Genomic DNA, 14,218 nt, shown 5'->3' on the forward strand with positions numbered 1-14,218 from the left:
TATTTTGTAATAAAGAGCATAGGATTGGTAAATTCTGAGGCTTAGCTTAAGTTTTTATGAAATCTGCCTTTCACATTCCATGGAGAAAATAAAGAAGACTCGCCTGAATTAAAGAAGTTATGAATGGTTGAATGAAATAAGAAGTACTTGGTATACAAGAGATGTTTGCTGATTGATCATTAAAAATTGTGGTAGAGAAGGTGACAATTATGAGAAGTTACGTGTAGTAATTGATAGGCAGTTAAGGACAGATTTAAAACTAAGCATCCCTCTGAGGAAAAGTATGTTTGTAGTGATCAATCTTTATGGGAAAATTTTTGCTTTAGGAGAATCATCTTGCATTCAGTATTACCTTCTTTTAAGATCAATAGGAGTTTTGGGTACTTCAGTATAATTTGTTGTGGGTATAGTGTTTCGCTTCAGATTGCATTCAACTGCATGTAACAAAAAGCGTGCTACATTGGCTTCCCAAGAAACCAAGTTTCAAAGTAGTAGGTAGTCCAGGCCTTGTGATGTGTTCCATGAGGTCATGAAAGGACCAGGCCCCTTTTACCTCTCAGCTCTGCATTAGCCTGTGGTGGTTCTCATGGTTTCAAGATTGTGCCTGGTTCTCCAGACATTGCATTGTGTTCCAGCCAGGAAGGGGTAGGAGGAGCAAAGGATGAAAGTTATGCCACTTGAGTCTGCTGACTTTTATTAAATTGAGGATACAATAATTCTCTGGGAAGCTCCACTTGCTGAATTCTAATTATATTTCATTGGCCAGAACTGTGTCACGTAGCCACAAGCATGGAGAATCAAGGGCTTTTTTTTTTTTTAAAGGTACGATTACTGTCTTCCTGAGTAAAATTGAGTTTCTGTCAGGAAAGGAGAATATGGGAATGGCTATTGGGTAGGCAACTAGCATTATCTACTCATTAGGTTCATTAACTAGACGACTCAGGCCAGCTACCATATTTTCTGATCATGGACTACTCTTCCCTGCCCTCTTCCTCTCAGACTGGAGTTGTATTCTGCACACTGTGGAAACAGGTCTGTGCTGAATAAATCAGTCCTGGATGCTAGAAGCTTCTTAAAATCCTGTTCTCAAGACTCTCCTACCAGTTAGGTAGTAAAATCATATCTAACACAATTATTAAAGAAACAGATTTTCCATTTATTCTAAAACCAAAACATAATTAGATATTGTAAAATTAAGAATTGGGATAGAGATAAAGTAAAAGCATATATGTCCTGTTGGGATTTGGGGTATTCATATATAAAGAAAATATTCTTAAATGTTTACTGTTTCTTAGTGACCTATTTAGGGTCATGTTAAAAGATACTTATTCCTTGGTTCAGATAGTCAGCCATTCAGTGACAGATTTATTTTGTGTTCCTGCCTTTGTCGCACTGTGCTGGGATATGTTCATGTTCTCCTTCCCCTTTCATTTCTTGTGTTTTTTTTTGTTTGTTTGTTTTTTGTTTTTTTCTTTTTCTTTCTTGTTCAGAACCACAGATAGGGTGTCTTCTATAAGAAGTCTATGCCTTGGACTGCTTGTATAGCCTACCTTTAAATAAAATCCTCAATCCTTTACCTGAAATCTTTTGTGAATTCAGAATTTTTATTTTCTAGGAACATAATATGCATATATGGCATATTATTACATAAATATTTCAGTCTGGGACAGGGCTCATTAAATAATTTAAAATTTCTGAATATTAAAAGATCAAGTGGAATAAATAATTTTATGTGGCTTCATGTCAGTTCAGTTTAGGTTTTGCCACCAAATGAGTTTTGAAAAAACCTGATTTTCAGAATTTTTCAGATTTTGCAGATAGAGACTGTAGAGCTATATAATAAAGGTTTGGAAGAATTATGAAATAATTAGTTTAAAGTAATTAGCAAATTCCCTAATAAAGGCACAGTACAGGAGAAAGCACCATAACTCTTCTGACTTGCATTGGATTGTTACTAGCATCATGCTTAAGTGCCTCAACTTTTCCTCTTTGTCCAGCTTCCCATCCCTTCCAAAAACTGAAAAATGTCTGTCTTTCAAGAAATTTTTGCAAGTCAACTGGTGCTGACTTTTCACCCTCTGTACCACATTCCCGAAGCACAGAGGTATTTAAGTGCTAACTTTTCTTCTTTATAAGAGTCCTTTCCTTGATTCTGCTTGTCTACTAGTGATCTAGCTTCTTGAATATTCATTAGGCTTCCTCGTTATCAGAATTAAAAAAGAAATTCTTATTCCTTTCTTGCACCTCCTGAAAAAATACTTTTTATGGTTTTGTGTTAGGCAGTTTAAAGTTTATGATAGGCAGCTTTAAATAATATAACTGTATTTATTATATATACATTTTTACTGTCACCTAGAAGTTTGAAGAAAATATTTATCAGTAGGCGACCATCATTCTCACATACTGATTTCTGAAAGATTTACAACGTGGTCAGAGTTTGTCTCCTTAGTGCTTTCAGGGCATGATATCTTAAATCATTCTTTTCATCAATTTTATGTGAACTTGAAAAGAATCTTCCTTCCCAGGCCCTTATAATTAGTCTACTGTGATTTTGTTCCTAGGTACAAAATTATTTTAGATTTTATTAGCTTTAGATTTTATCTGTGGAAGTGGCTGAACAGACTGCATTTAAAATGATAGTTTTAAGTTTTATTTCTTGAAAAGCAATGGCAAAGTAGTTATGTGTTCAGTGAACACCTGCTAAATTGCCTGGTTAGTCTGTGTTTTAATTGCCTTTTTATTGTCTATACTTTAAATCAAACTTTCTTAACTAGCTGTGTGGTTCTAGTTTGTTGTCAGATTATTATACAGTGAATTAAGTTTATACAAGGTGTTTTAGTTGTGTGGTTTGTCTAATGAAATCAAAGCGATTTTGTTTGTTGCTTCCAACATCTTGCAATTACCTCATCAAGGATCATAATTGGGAGAGTGCAGAAGATGGAGAGGAAAAATGTGTGCCCTCTGTGTGTTGGATTATGATGAGATATTTTGTTACACTGTGAAGGCAGAGTTAGCATGGGGACTACCAACTGTAATCTGGGAAGGATTATAATCATTTCCAGTTATGATATTTGGAAATGCATAACTTGGTAGAACTTAAGAAAAACTTGGGAAAGGAGATGAGATAGTGGCAAAGAAAAGCTGACGTTAGTTTTGCTGTATCTGCCAGGTAATGCAAATCTTAAATGATCCTCTTCTGTTATTGCTGTAATGCCAGAGGTTTTCCCCCCGTTAGTTGGAACTGTGTAATGCACCACGAAAGAGAGAAAGTAAATATCTGGACTACGAGTCATTTTAAAAAGTGATTTGTATTAGGGTTGGGCAGGGGGGAAGTGATGATTAAATGAGAGTCCTTAGCTGTTCTGTTTTGTTTTGTTTTCTGGTTTCTTGCACACTCAGTCCTCTGTTCTCTCTCTTCTTTCCTCCCCGTGTCCATCATGTCTTCTGAAATTGCTGAGACAGAGCTAATTAACTCAAAGCAGTTCACAGCATAGACTGAAGTGATATGGCGTATTTCAAAGTCTTCTGTTCTTCTGAACCAGATTTTTTTTTCCTTCTAAATGCAGATTAATAAAGCATGCACTACAAGAGGAACAAGGAAAAGGATTTTAGTGAAGGTATCCCGATCCTGAAAAAGTCGGGATCACATACTAATGTGTGTGTCAGAGTCACATACTAATTAGGACTCATACTAATTAGCTACTAAAATGAAACAAAACAGAACCTAGTTCACAGCTTATTATAAAAAGTGATTTAATATTATATAAAACTAAATGTATGGTTAAAATTATTATTTGCTTTAAATGTGAATCTTTTTCCCCTATGGGACACGGGAAGGAATCTGTGTTCTGGATGCTTATTACCTAATTTATTGGTTGGGCACATGTTACATTTTATTATCAGAGCCCTTATGACTAGACCTGTGTAGTAGAGCATCCAACAAACCTGCCAGTAGGAATTCTAGGCTCAGTACCTGGATGTGCCTCAGGGCTTCTGCAGAATCAGGATACTGGCCCGAGTCTTCAGACCATATTATCTCTAAGCCTCTGGGAACATGGGGTTAAGCAGTAAATCACTCATTTCTGGGATGCTGGCTTAAACATCTTTGGTGCTGAGGATAGGTGATCCTCAACTGTTTTTCTTCTCCACGTTGCACATTAGGAATATAGTATTGTCTTGCTGGTAACAATGAATCCTGGCAGTTGTGATTCTCCAGGTGTGTTTGTGATGGGACAAGTCAGGTGACACGTAAGCTCTGGTAGAGGGCAGTAGGAGGGCACCAATAGGTTGGCAGATCCTTCAGGTAAGTCTGTTAGCATTGCCCTCACTATTCTTTAGAATTGCTTCTGTGGATAAAATAGGGTTTTACCCAGTATGTCAAGACTTCAGTGTCCTTTGTAAATACGTTTTTGACTACACAGCTTCAGCCACTCTTCTTTCGCACATCTATGGAATCTCGGTGAACATAAGTGGTGTAAGCTAGGTTGTGTGATCCTGATGCATACTATAAGCCATTAGGAATTAGAGACATTTTTATTGCTGTGTTGTCGCTTTTGGTATCTCAGAATACCATTTCTATCATAAGAGCTTCTCCCGATAAACCCTTTATAAGTCAAACATTTTATAGATTTTATGCTACATGCTCGCTCTTTTCTTTTGTGTTTTCCTGTTGTCCTTCACTTTAGTTTTGACCACTGCAAGTATTAGTTTTACTTCTTATGCGATTTGCGATGCAATTGAAATACACAGAACACACGTAGAATAAAAGAGCATGACTACGCTTTCTAATGCACTAAATACACAATACTAGCTGGTGTCTGCCATCTTTGATGTAGCTGCTATGGGTCAGGGGGAGATGGGGTTGCTATTTGACTATTCAGTTCTGTGGTCCTGCAGTTACAAAATTGTATAGGAAACCAAAATATTTCAATCAAGAAAATATTCACTAATGAATCAGTGAGTTATATTATTCAAACATCCTCTTTGAAATATCTTTTGATTTATTTGAAGATAATCTGATTCGAATTGATCATAAAGTAAAATCATAAATCTTTCAAAGACTCTGTTTCATGAAGTCTGTGATATGATGGTCTAGAACATTTCTGCTCACAGGCAAAGCCATGAAACAGTGAGGATCTCCAACTAAGAATTCTTTGAATATCAAAGAAATTAAGAAGAGGACTTTAGGAAAAATGATGAAGTCCTTGAATATTGTTTACAAATGTAGTTATGTTTAAAACCATCCTATAAAAATTAAATGCGTGAAGGTGTCATAATGTGCTAATATAAAATATTGTTGGAAAAAGTCTGCCAGAAACTCCAGTTCATTCATTTTTTTGCTCATTCTAAGAATTGCATGTAGTTTTAAATAATTGTCTAAACTTATTTTAATAGTGTGTGTTGTCCTTTTTCTAGCTAGGCCCAGTCAAATCTTTTTTAGCACTATTTGTATAAAATTTTAACACCCTTTTTAAGTGGAGCTACTTGAAATGATCTTTTTTCCAGAACCAACTCTCTTGGGGAATAAGGACCCCATGTATATAAAATAAATGTGTGATTCTGCATGGATAGCCATACATTTTTGTTGTCTTTTAGTGGTCTAAAATGAATGTCAGGATTTTAATTGAAATTAATTGTGGCTAAAGTACAAATAGGCAATGTATGTGTTTTCTTACTCAGCGAGCTTAGGCAGGGATCAGGAGATTAGTTGGATCAAGCTGATTATTTTAGAAAGGCTAATAAAACCATGTGTTATATAGGTCATTTTCTGGGCCATGGAAATAACTTTATTATAGTTCTATTAATGTCTTCCATTTGTATAACATTTTATTCTTAGAAAGTGAATCATTATTTCATTACCCTTTGTAGTGTGTGTTATTTGTGATGAAATTGCGTGTTCTCCAAAAATTTTACCAGAATGTGTTCCTTATAAGTCCTCTCCGTGTGTTGACTCTATGTCTACAAGCTGAGTCTTTACACATAGTGTAAAAGAAGTAGAAATACTGTTTTAAGACCCGAGTAGTGAAGCAGCCGTTTTTGCAGGTATCTTGTGGTCTGTAATCCTTCAGAACAAGACCGAATCTCAGTGGTCTCAGTCTATGTGAGTTCCCCCACAGCACAAGTGTCTTCTGCTTCCAGAAAGCCTGTGGAAATTCAGATGAGTGCAGTTTGGAATACAGCAACTACTATTTCACAGACAGCCTATGAGGTACGTTTTCGCCATAGAACTTAAAGAGTCACCATTAAAAAAGCATAGCCAGTATGTAGTTTATATATGTATCCCTGCTCCCTTTGAGTCATCACATTGGTGTATGTGAAGTGGTTAAAGTTGTGGATACCAGGGGATTTAACTGACCAGTTAAATGACACTAAAGGAAAAGAGATCCTGTGTTTCCTAGAATACTAATATCTTCTTTAGTGTGTATATCACATGTTATTATTAGTATGTTATTAGCATGTATATTGTATATCTTTGTAAGTATTGGAACTTTTTCCTGAAGTAATGAAGTCATCATTACCTAAAAAATTTTGAAATTCTTTGTTTAACTCAATTCAGTAACAATTATGCACACTGAAGTTGAGATGAATAACACCTTTTCTAAATAACTTAGGTCCTTTCAGCGTTTCATTGCAAAGGTGACGTGACACACCATAAAAGAAGGACTTCCTAAAATAGAGGAAGGTGCTTTTTACCTGAGATACAACTGTGGAAAGCCTGGCCTGAAGTAATAGACATTTTTGGAGAAAATTTCTTAAAGTAATATTAAACTGGACCCCCACATCACTAGAAAAGTTGAATTCTTGGAGTCTCGAGTGCAAATTAAACTGTACTTCTGAAGACGCAGCCAAAAGCTAGGAACTCTAAATGAGAATTACTTTGCTTGTTAAAAGCCATTGCTGGCTGCTTTCATAAATTCATAATCCTTTAGTTAGAAAGGAGAAGATAATAGAAGTTTTGGTCAGATGTTACAGGAAACAGCCTATCTAGAAAAGGGAGGAATAGCTCCTAGAAGGCAGAGGTCACGACTTACAGTGTGTGTGCATCCTCTGTGCTTTGTGCATTGTCTGCTGGACCCCAGGCATTCGATGGCCACTGTTAGCCTGCCTAATATTTATAGTATTACATTTACCACTTTTATTTTTAATGTACTTGAAACCATAGTATAAAAAGGGTCCTGATAATTAGGAAAAATTGTTGTTCACCTAAAGCTCCTACCTTCATGAAGCATTTTCTCCTCTGAGCATCCATTAAGAGCACCAGAGGACAATTGAGGTTGCTCGTATAATTTCATATATTGAATGAAAGCATTCATGCCTTTGATAGTCCTACCAACCTGAAGTTATTAGATTCCCTGGATAAACGGAAATGTGGATACTCTACCCATAAATTCTCAAAACATCTTTAGAGTATTAAATTCTTTTTAAAATACGGTAGTTTTTTTGTTGTTGTTCTTACTAGATGTATAAATCCTTTTCTTTCAGTAGATTGCATTTCTCTTTAAAAAAATTCTCTCCTCTGTCTTTTAAAGATCTCCTTCCTAGTGCAGATGCCACCACTCGGACTGAAAGTGTATAAAATTTTGGAATCAGCAAGTTCAGACCCACATTTAGCTGAGTATGTGCTGCATAATGGTAACGTAAAAGATAAAGGAATTTTCAACATGAAGAATGTAAAAAGTACTGAAGAAGATATAACTCTAGAGAACTCCTTTGTTAAACTTCGGTTTGATCAGTCTGGGCTTTTGGAGGTATGTTCTGAATAGTTTCCAAATTCATGGAAGGCTTATCACTTTTATTATAATATGTGCAGATTATTTATGCAGAGGGGGGAAAGTCGATGCAAATACTCTGGGAGAAAGGATGGATGAGCTATATGTATCTGATATATGTGGTCCACTGTGACCACTTGCTCCTAACAAGGGTGGTCTGTGGGTGGTGCTGCTCCGTGAACTGTTACTGGTCCACAAGATAAGTATAGAAGCTGTAATGGTTGAGAAAAATGTTTGTGGAAACTCTGAAAGCACAATGACACAATAAATTTATGCCTACTGAATCTAATAATAAAAAATTTGAGTGTATATTTGGTATATCACTTTAAATTTAATTTTTCTAGTAATTCACTCTTATTGTACTTCACAAAAATATTGGTCCATGCATACTGGAAATAAAAAAATAAACCTGCTTCTTCAGTACAGAAAGTTTGAGAAGCACTGGTCCACATCTCTTAATTTGTGTATCTCTTTCTTCCTTAATGAAGTGTGTTCTTTTTGTTTCTATTGTGAAAGTTTTAAATTCTAAGTATTAGCTATAAAAGTATACTTTTAAATATAAGATTTTGGGTGTTCATCCAAGAATCGTGAACATTAGAGGCTGAATGTTGGCATTTTTCTGTCTGTCTTGAGGTTTTTTGGTGTTTTTTTTTTTAATCAACATATACATGGAACCAGATGCAACATCATTAAAATCTTAATATAGTAAGTTGCTTTTAAACATTGTTTTTATCCTTAGGAAATGATAAGTAAAGAAGACAGTAAACATCATGAAGTAAAAGTGCAATTTTCATGGTATGGAACCACCAGTAAAAAGGACAAAAGTGGTGCCTACCTCTTCTTACCTGATGGGGAAGCCAAGGTAAGTGCCAATGAACTGAGCTGTGAATAAGCATTTATTGAAAGAGTAATGAAGAAAAAAATAAGTTCATCTCATTATTTTGTCATCTGTTAGGTATAGATGAGTTGGTTCCACTATTATATTTCCTTATTGACACTTGGCAATCGGTAGTCGTGAGTGTTAGGTAAACAAATAATTTTTCAGGGTTGGAATTCATTAAGGTGCTACAATGAACAGTTGCTCTCCATGGAAAGAAGCCAGATTTGTTGGAGGGTTCAGGTGCTGTTGTGGTGTTCTGTGTGGCACAGCACATATACAGAGACAAATTATCTAGCCATAGGAGAAAAATAAATTGTCCAGTGGGCCATTTTTCTCCTTAACTTTCAGCACTTTAAAAAACAAAAAAAATTTTCCCTCCCCTTGACTGTAAAGGTGTAATAATATATACAAATTTTGGCACATTTTTGAAAATGCAGAAAACTGAAGAAAACAATAAAATTTACCAACTATTCCAAAGGCCATGCAAACCACTGCCAACATTTTGATGTATTTTTTATTGTCTTACTATGCATATCCCTTTCTCCCCCATTTTCACTGTTGTGACAGTGCTCACAATCAAATGGTATATTCTTCGAAAACACATTTTTAATATATACTGTTGTGATTAAAGGTCTGAGGGTCCAATGTCTAACATGGTGACTGTAGTTGATAACACCATATTATATGATATGCTGAGAGAGTAGAACTTAAATGTTTTCACACACACAAAAATGTATATATATGTAAAAAAAAAAAAAAGAATTTCCTATTGTTGCATATGTAGATTTTCTCCCAATACTTCACTACTGTAACATTGTGATAAGCTTTCTTTGTAGCATTCTTTTTATGCAGTGATGATTATTTCCTGAGAATAACTTTCTAGAAGAGTTATTTTGTGTCAGTGGATGAGGCCTTTAAGACTTGATACAGGGGCGCCTGGGTGGCTCAGATGGTTAAGCGTCTGCCTTCGACTCAGGTCATGATCCTGGAGTTCCGGGATCGAGTCCCGCATCGGGCTCCCTGCTCGGCGGGGAGTCTGCTTCTCCCTCTGACCCTCCTCCCTCTCCTGCTCTCTGTCTTTCATTCTCTCTCTCTCAAATAAATAAATAAAATCTTTAAAAAAAAAAAGACTTGATACATACTGGGGCGCCTGGGTGGCTCAGTTGTTAAGCATCTGCCTTCGGCTCAGGTCCTGGTCCCAGGGTCCTGGGATGGAGCCCCGCATCAGGCTCCCTGCTCTGCGGGGAGCCTGCTTCTCCCTCTCCCATTCCCCCTGCTTGTGTTCCCTCTCTAGCTGTGTTTCTCTCTGTCAAATAAATAAAACCTTTAAAAAAAAAAAAAAGACTTGATACATACTATTTCTCTGTCCTGTAAAGTGACTGCATAAATATTCGCTCCCACCAGCATTTTTGAGAGTAGCTCTCTAATATACCACTCCAAGCACTGAGAATCAGTCATATCAAAAGCTTTACCTATAATAATGGGTGAAAAATATTTTACTGTTAAGTTTTTGTGATTATTAGGGAAGCTAAACTTCATACATTTATTTCTCTCTCCTATATCTTTTGTGAGTTTCATATATAAGTTCTTTGACCATTTTTCTACTGGTATGACTTACGGATCTATAAGCATTCTTTATATATGGTAAAAATTAATCCTTTTTCCTATATACTGCAAAATGTTCCATCAGTGTGTCATTTAATTTAATTATGTTATGCTGTTATAGTATTTTTTTTTAATTTTTGTGTAGTCAGTTCTGTATTTTTTTCTTTAGAACATCTTCCTTTGCTTTTCTACTTATATAGGTTTTCTCTACTTCAAGATAAGTTAAATATTCTCCATATTTTGTTGCCTAGAAACCTGTCTCCTGCAGAAGTTACTGTTGTTCTTCAATTTCGAAAAACCTGTTAACCGAAATCAAATAATAGATTTTATTTTATTTTATTTTTTTAAAGATTTTATTTATTTATTTGACAGAGAGAGACACAGAGAGAGAAGGAACACAAGCAGCAGGGGTGGGAGAGGGAGAAGCAGGCTTCTCGCTGAGCAGGGAGCCCGATGCGGGGCTCGATCCCAGCACCCCGGGACCATGACCTGAGCTGAAGGCAGACGCTTAATGACTGAGCCACCCAGGCGCCCCAAATAATAGATTTTAAAGAATAGCATTGACCGTTCTAAGGAGTCTAGTTTTTTGTTGTTTCGATTTTTTTTTTTAATCAGTGAGGAATTAAAGGTAAACTACAGCTCATAGTAGCCGTTCTAGGAAGGGTAGTGGATCCTAAGTATAAGCTGTATCAGTCTGTTCTCACTTGGACAAGAATTTGGGTTTTGGGTTGTTTTTTTTTTTTTTTAAGATTTTTATTTATTTATTTGAGAGAGAGAGTCAGAGAGAGGGCACAAGCAAGGGGAGCAGCAGAGGGAGACGGAGAAGCAGGCTCCCTGCTCAGCAGGGAGACCGACGTGGGGCTTGATTCCAGGAACCTGGGATCATAACCCCAGCCAAAGGCAGACACTTAACCGACTGAGTCACCCAGGCACCCCAGGAATTTGGTTTTGATTGACTGTTCTTATACCAAAGAAAAAATGAAAAATAACAATACTTCTGGAATATTATGCATGGGCAATTGTGACTAATTTATTTAAAATTATTCTATCTTTAAATAGCTCTAATATTAAATTAAAAAACCAAGAGAATTATCATATATTTACAAAGAGAAAATAAAAGACTATCAGGGAGGCAGGTGGGTGCATCAGAAACAGGTAGGAGCCCAGAAATCCCCATGCCAGCTTTCATGTTCTTCCCTTACTTTTTAGCTATATGGTAAAATTAGGTCCAAGAACTTTGTAAACTCTTAATGCATTATATTAATTTCAGAATATTTTTTCTAGAACCAGAGAGGTACATTTGGAAGAAAATTTCACAGTTCTGAAAATCTGATGCTACTTAAGTAGTTCGCAATGCAAGCCTAGCTCGTCATGCCATTGTTGAGCTTCTGCAGCCTGTAATGCTTAAGAAAATATAATTCCTTCAAAAAAAAAGAGAAAATATAATTCTTCATAAATGCTTTCAATGTGTTCCTATGTCACAGAAGTATGTTCTGTTCCTGATTTTTCTTGACAACTAGATTCGAAATGACGAACCTTAAACCAGTGGTTGCCATAGTTTTTTCAAGTTTGTAAATTTGCTTTATATTCAGTTCTTTCTAGTAAAAGGGCAGTGTGTTTTATAGACTAGTAAACCTAACTGTGATTAAGCAATTCTCTGAATCCTGCTTTCTGTTTGCTTAGATGACTCCCTGTGGTCATCCTTGCCACCTGCCCGACCCCTGAACATTAGGGGGCCACGGTTATAATAAACGTTTGCCTGGGAAAATGTCACTGCTGTAGAATGAATGGTATTTCTAATAAATAGCACATGGACAATATAGAAGGGTTTTAATTAGAAATTTTTATAGCTGGGAGGGAATGTTTGTAGATCACCTAGGCCAGTCAAGTTGTAAACATTTTTATTTTCTATTTTCAGCACTTTTTGTCTAATGAAAAACCTTATACTCCATTTTTATAGCATGCGCCTGTTCTGATACCTTGTAAGGTTTTGTTTTCACCTGAGATTGCAAATATCAGGTGGTATGTATTTGCCATTTGGGAAATGATAATAAACATCCCTTGGAAAAGTTAAAAGCTGAAATTTTTTCTTAAAAATGTCATTTCCTCCTCAGCCTTATGTTTACACAACACTGCCCTTTGTCAGAGTGCAACGTGGAAGGTTTTACTCAGACGTGACTTGCTTTTTGGAACATGTTACCCATAGGGTCCGACTGTACAACATCCAAGGTAAGAAAACAAAGCAATAGCTGTGAAACATGTACTCTGGTTCTGGAATTCTTTGTGTGTCATTTTTAATAAACTAGCAATTGGTTTTTTGTGTGGGTTTTTTTTTGTTATGTTATGTTAATCACCATACATTACATCACTAGTTTTAGATGAAGTGTTCCATGATTCGTTGTTTGTGCATAACACCCAGTGCTCCATGCAGTACGTGCCCTCTTTAATACCCATCACCAGGCTCACTCATCCCCCCACCCCCTCCCCTCTAGAACCCTCAGTTTGTTTCTCAGAGTCCATCGCCTCTCATGGAGCAATTGGTTTTTGAACATGGTATTTATGGTGGTCTTTCCTAAACTTGTCATTATACTCACTGTGTGGTTTAAAAATATACTTAGCCTTTTGATAATCAGAAATGGTAAAACATTTAACTCTACATATGTATGTTCTTTCCCTATATATATCTCCTCTTACGTCTCATAATATTTGTCTTGGTCATGAGTTCATTAATTGGAATCTTTATTTCTAAGATCTAAAAACAGTGGGGTTTTTTGTTGTTGTTTTAATTTTACAAAATGGGCATTCTGTCAATTACGGCTTTCAGTTAGTAGATCATTGACCGTCTCTGACATGCACACACCCCCCCCACGTATGGCCTGCCTTAAATATGGAATGTATTACAATAGCAGGTGTTACTGGAATTTAACTTTCTTTTAAGAAAAACGTTCGTTACTAGTTCTTTCTGTTTACAAGTCTTTACCTGGGAGAGTATAAAATCGGGCGATTGTTTATTGCTTTTAGGATGGGACTGATGAGCAGCATCTTTATCAACCAAGTGACAGTAAATAGGCTTTTAATCCTCTTAGGGACTTAACCATGGGCAGTGGTTCTTGTCCTTCCTTAGGATTTGGATGGAGCCGTGGCTCCCAGACACCCTCAGAGTTGCACATTTATGTTGGTTCATGTTGAATTCACTTTTTTTAGAATGGAGTACTTTTCCAACCACAAATTTAATCCTAGTAACCAGACCACTTAACCATGGTATCAACTCTCTTAGAAAAGGACCTCATAAAAATGCCACTTTAGATTCTTCTTTGCTGTTAGCTAGGCTGAAAAAGTTAGAAAAGGAAATATTGTTTCCTTGAATCTTTATACCAGTAGATAATAAAGCGTTTGAAAACTAATGATAAAATATATGGGCAGGCGCTGTTTGCTTTTTGGGTTTTGTGGGGAAGCAAAGGGTACTGTGTTCAGGGAATGTTCACTTTGCTACCTACAAGAAAGTCTGAAATAATCTTTTATTGAGTTTTATTGAGTTTTCTAAAATCTCTGGTAAGCCAGAAACAATATTTTTGACCATCCTTTTCTACTCTTGTATAAGCCATTGTTCAACATCTCTGAGAGCTCTAAAATTATACCTTCAGCTACGGCCAGAGGTTTCATTTTATGGGTAGAAAGTAGCATCCCCATCACACAGGAGATGTGCTTATCTGCTTTTAGATTTGCTTAAAAAACTGTTGCTTGTAATGGAATGTTTCTTCCTTGAGTACAGCATGGCCCCCACTTTGGCCCAGGCCTGTGTCATCAAGCATGGTTTACTGTTGTTTTTCCTTAGGTCTACTTAGGAGGTAGGCTGTGTGACAGAGTTCATGCTGAAGCAGCTCGCCAGAGAATTCCTACTTCTCAGTCAAGTCCGTTTGCTTAATTGCTTTTCTTTTTGTTTAAATGAGTCTGTCACCATCAT

At 36.3% G+C, this 14,218-nt stretch overlaps 1 protein-coding gene across 6 annotated transcripts in view; it reads left to right on the forward strand.

The window, feature by feature from the left end:
• Window positions 1–14,218, forward strand: part of LOC135362140 (alpha-mannosidase 2-like) — a 141,028-nt gene that overhangs the window by 82,745 nt on the left and 44,065 nt on the right. For 5 of the 6 annotated variants that reach the window (XM_064575577.1, XM_064575578.1, XM_064575575.1 and 2 more), the window contains 4 exons: window positions 6,043–6,208; window positions 7,530–7,748; window positions 8,509–8,631; window positions 12,369–12,483. In XM_064575577.1, the coding sequence (XP_064431647.1) occupies window positions 6,043–6,208; window positions 7,530–7,748; window positions 8,509–8,631; window positions 12,369–12,483 (623 nt within the window). The remainder of the gene's footprint in view (window positions 1–6,042; window positions 6,209–7,529; window positions 7,749–8,508; window positions 8,632–12,368; window positions 12,484–14,218) is intronic. The other variant, XM_064575576.1, reaches the window with a different exon arrangement.

Source organism: Mirounga angustirostris, unplaced genomic scaffold (assembly GCF_029215605.1).
Source record: "Mirounga angustirostris isolate CCGP_5_RB_7025 unplaced genomic scaffold, mMirAng1.0.hap1 SCAF_12, whole genome shotgun sequence".
Lineage (NCBI taxonomy): Eukaryota > Metazoa > Chordata > Mammalia > Carnivora > Phocidae > Mirounga > Mirounga angustirostris.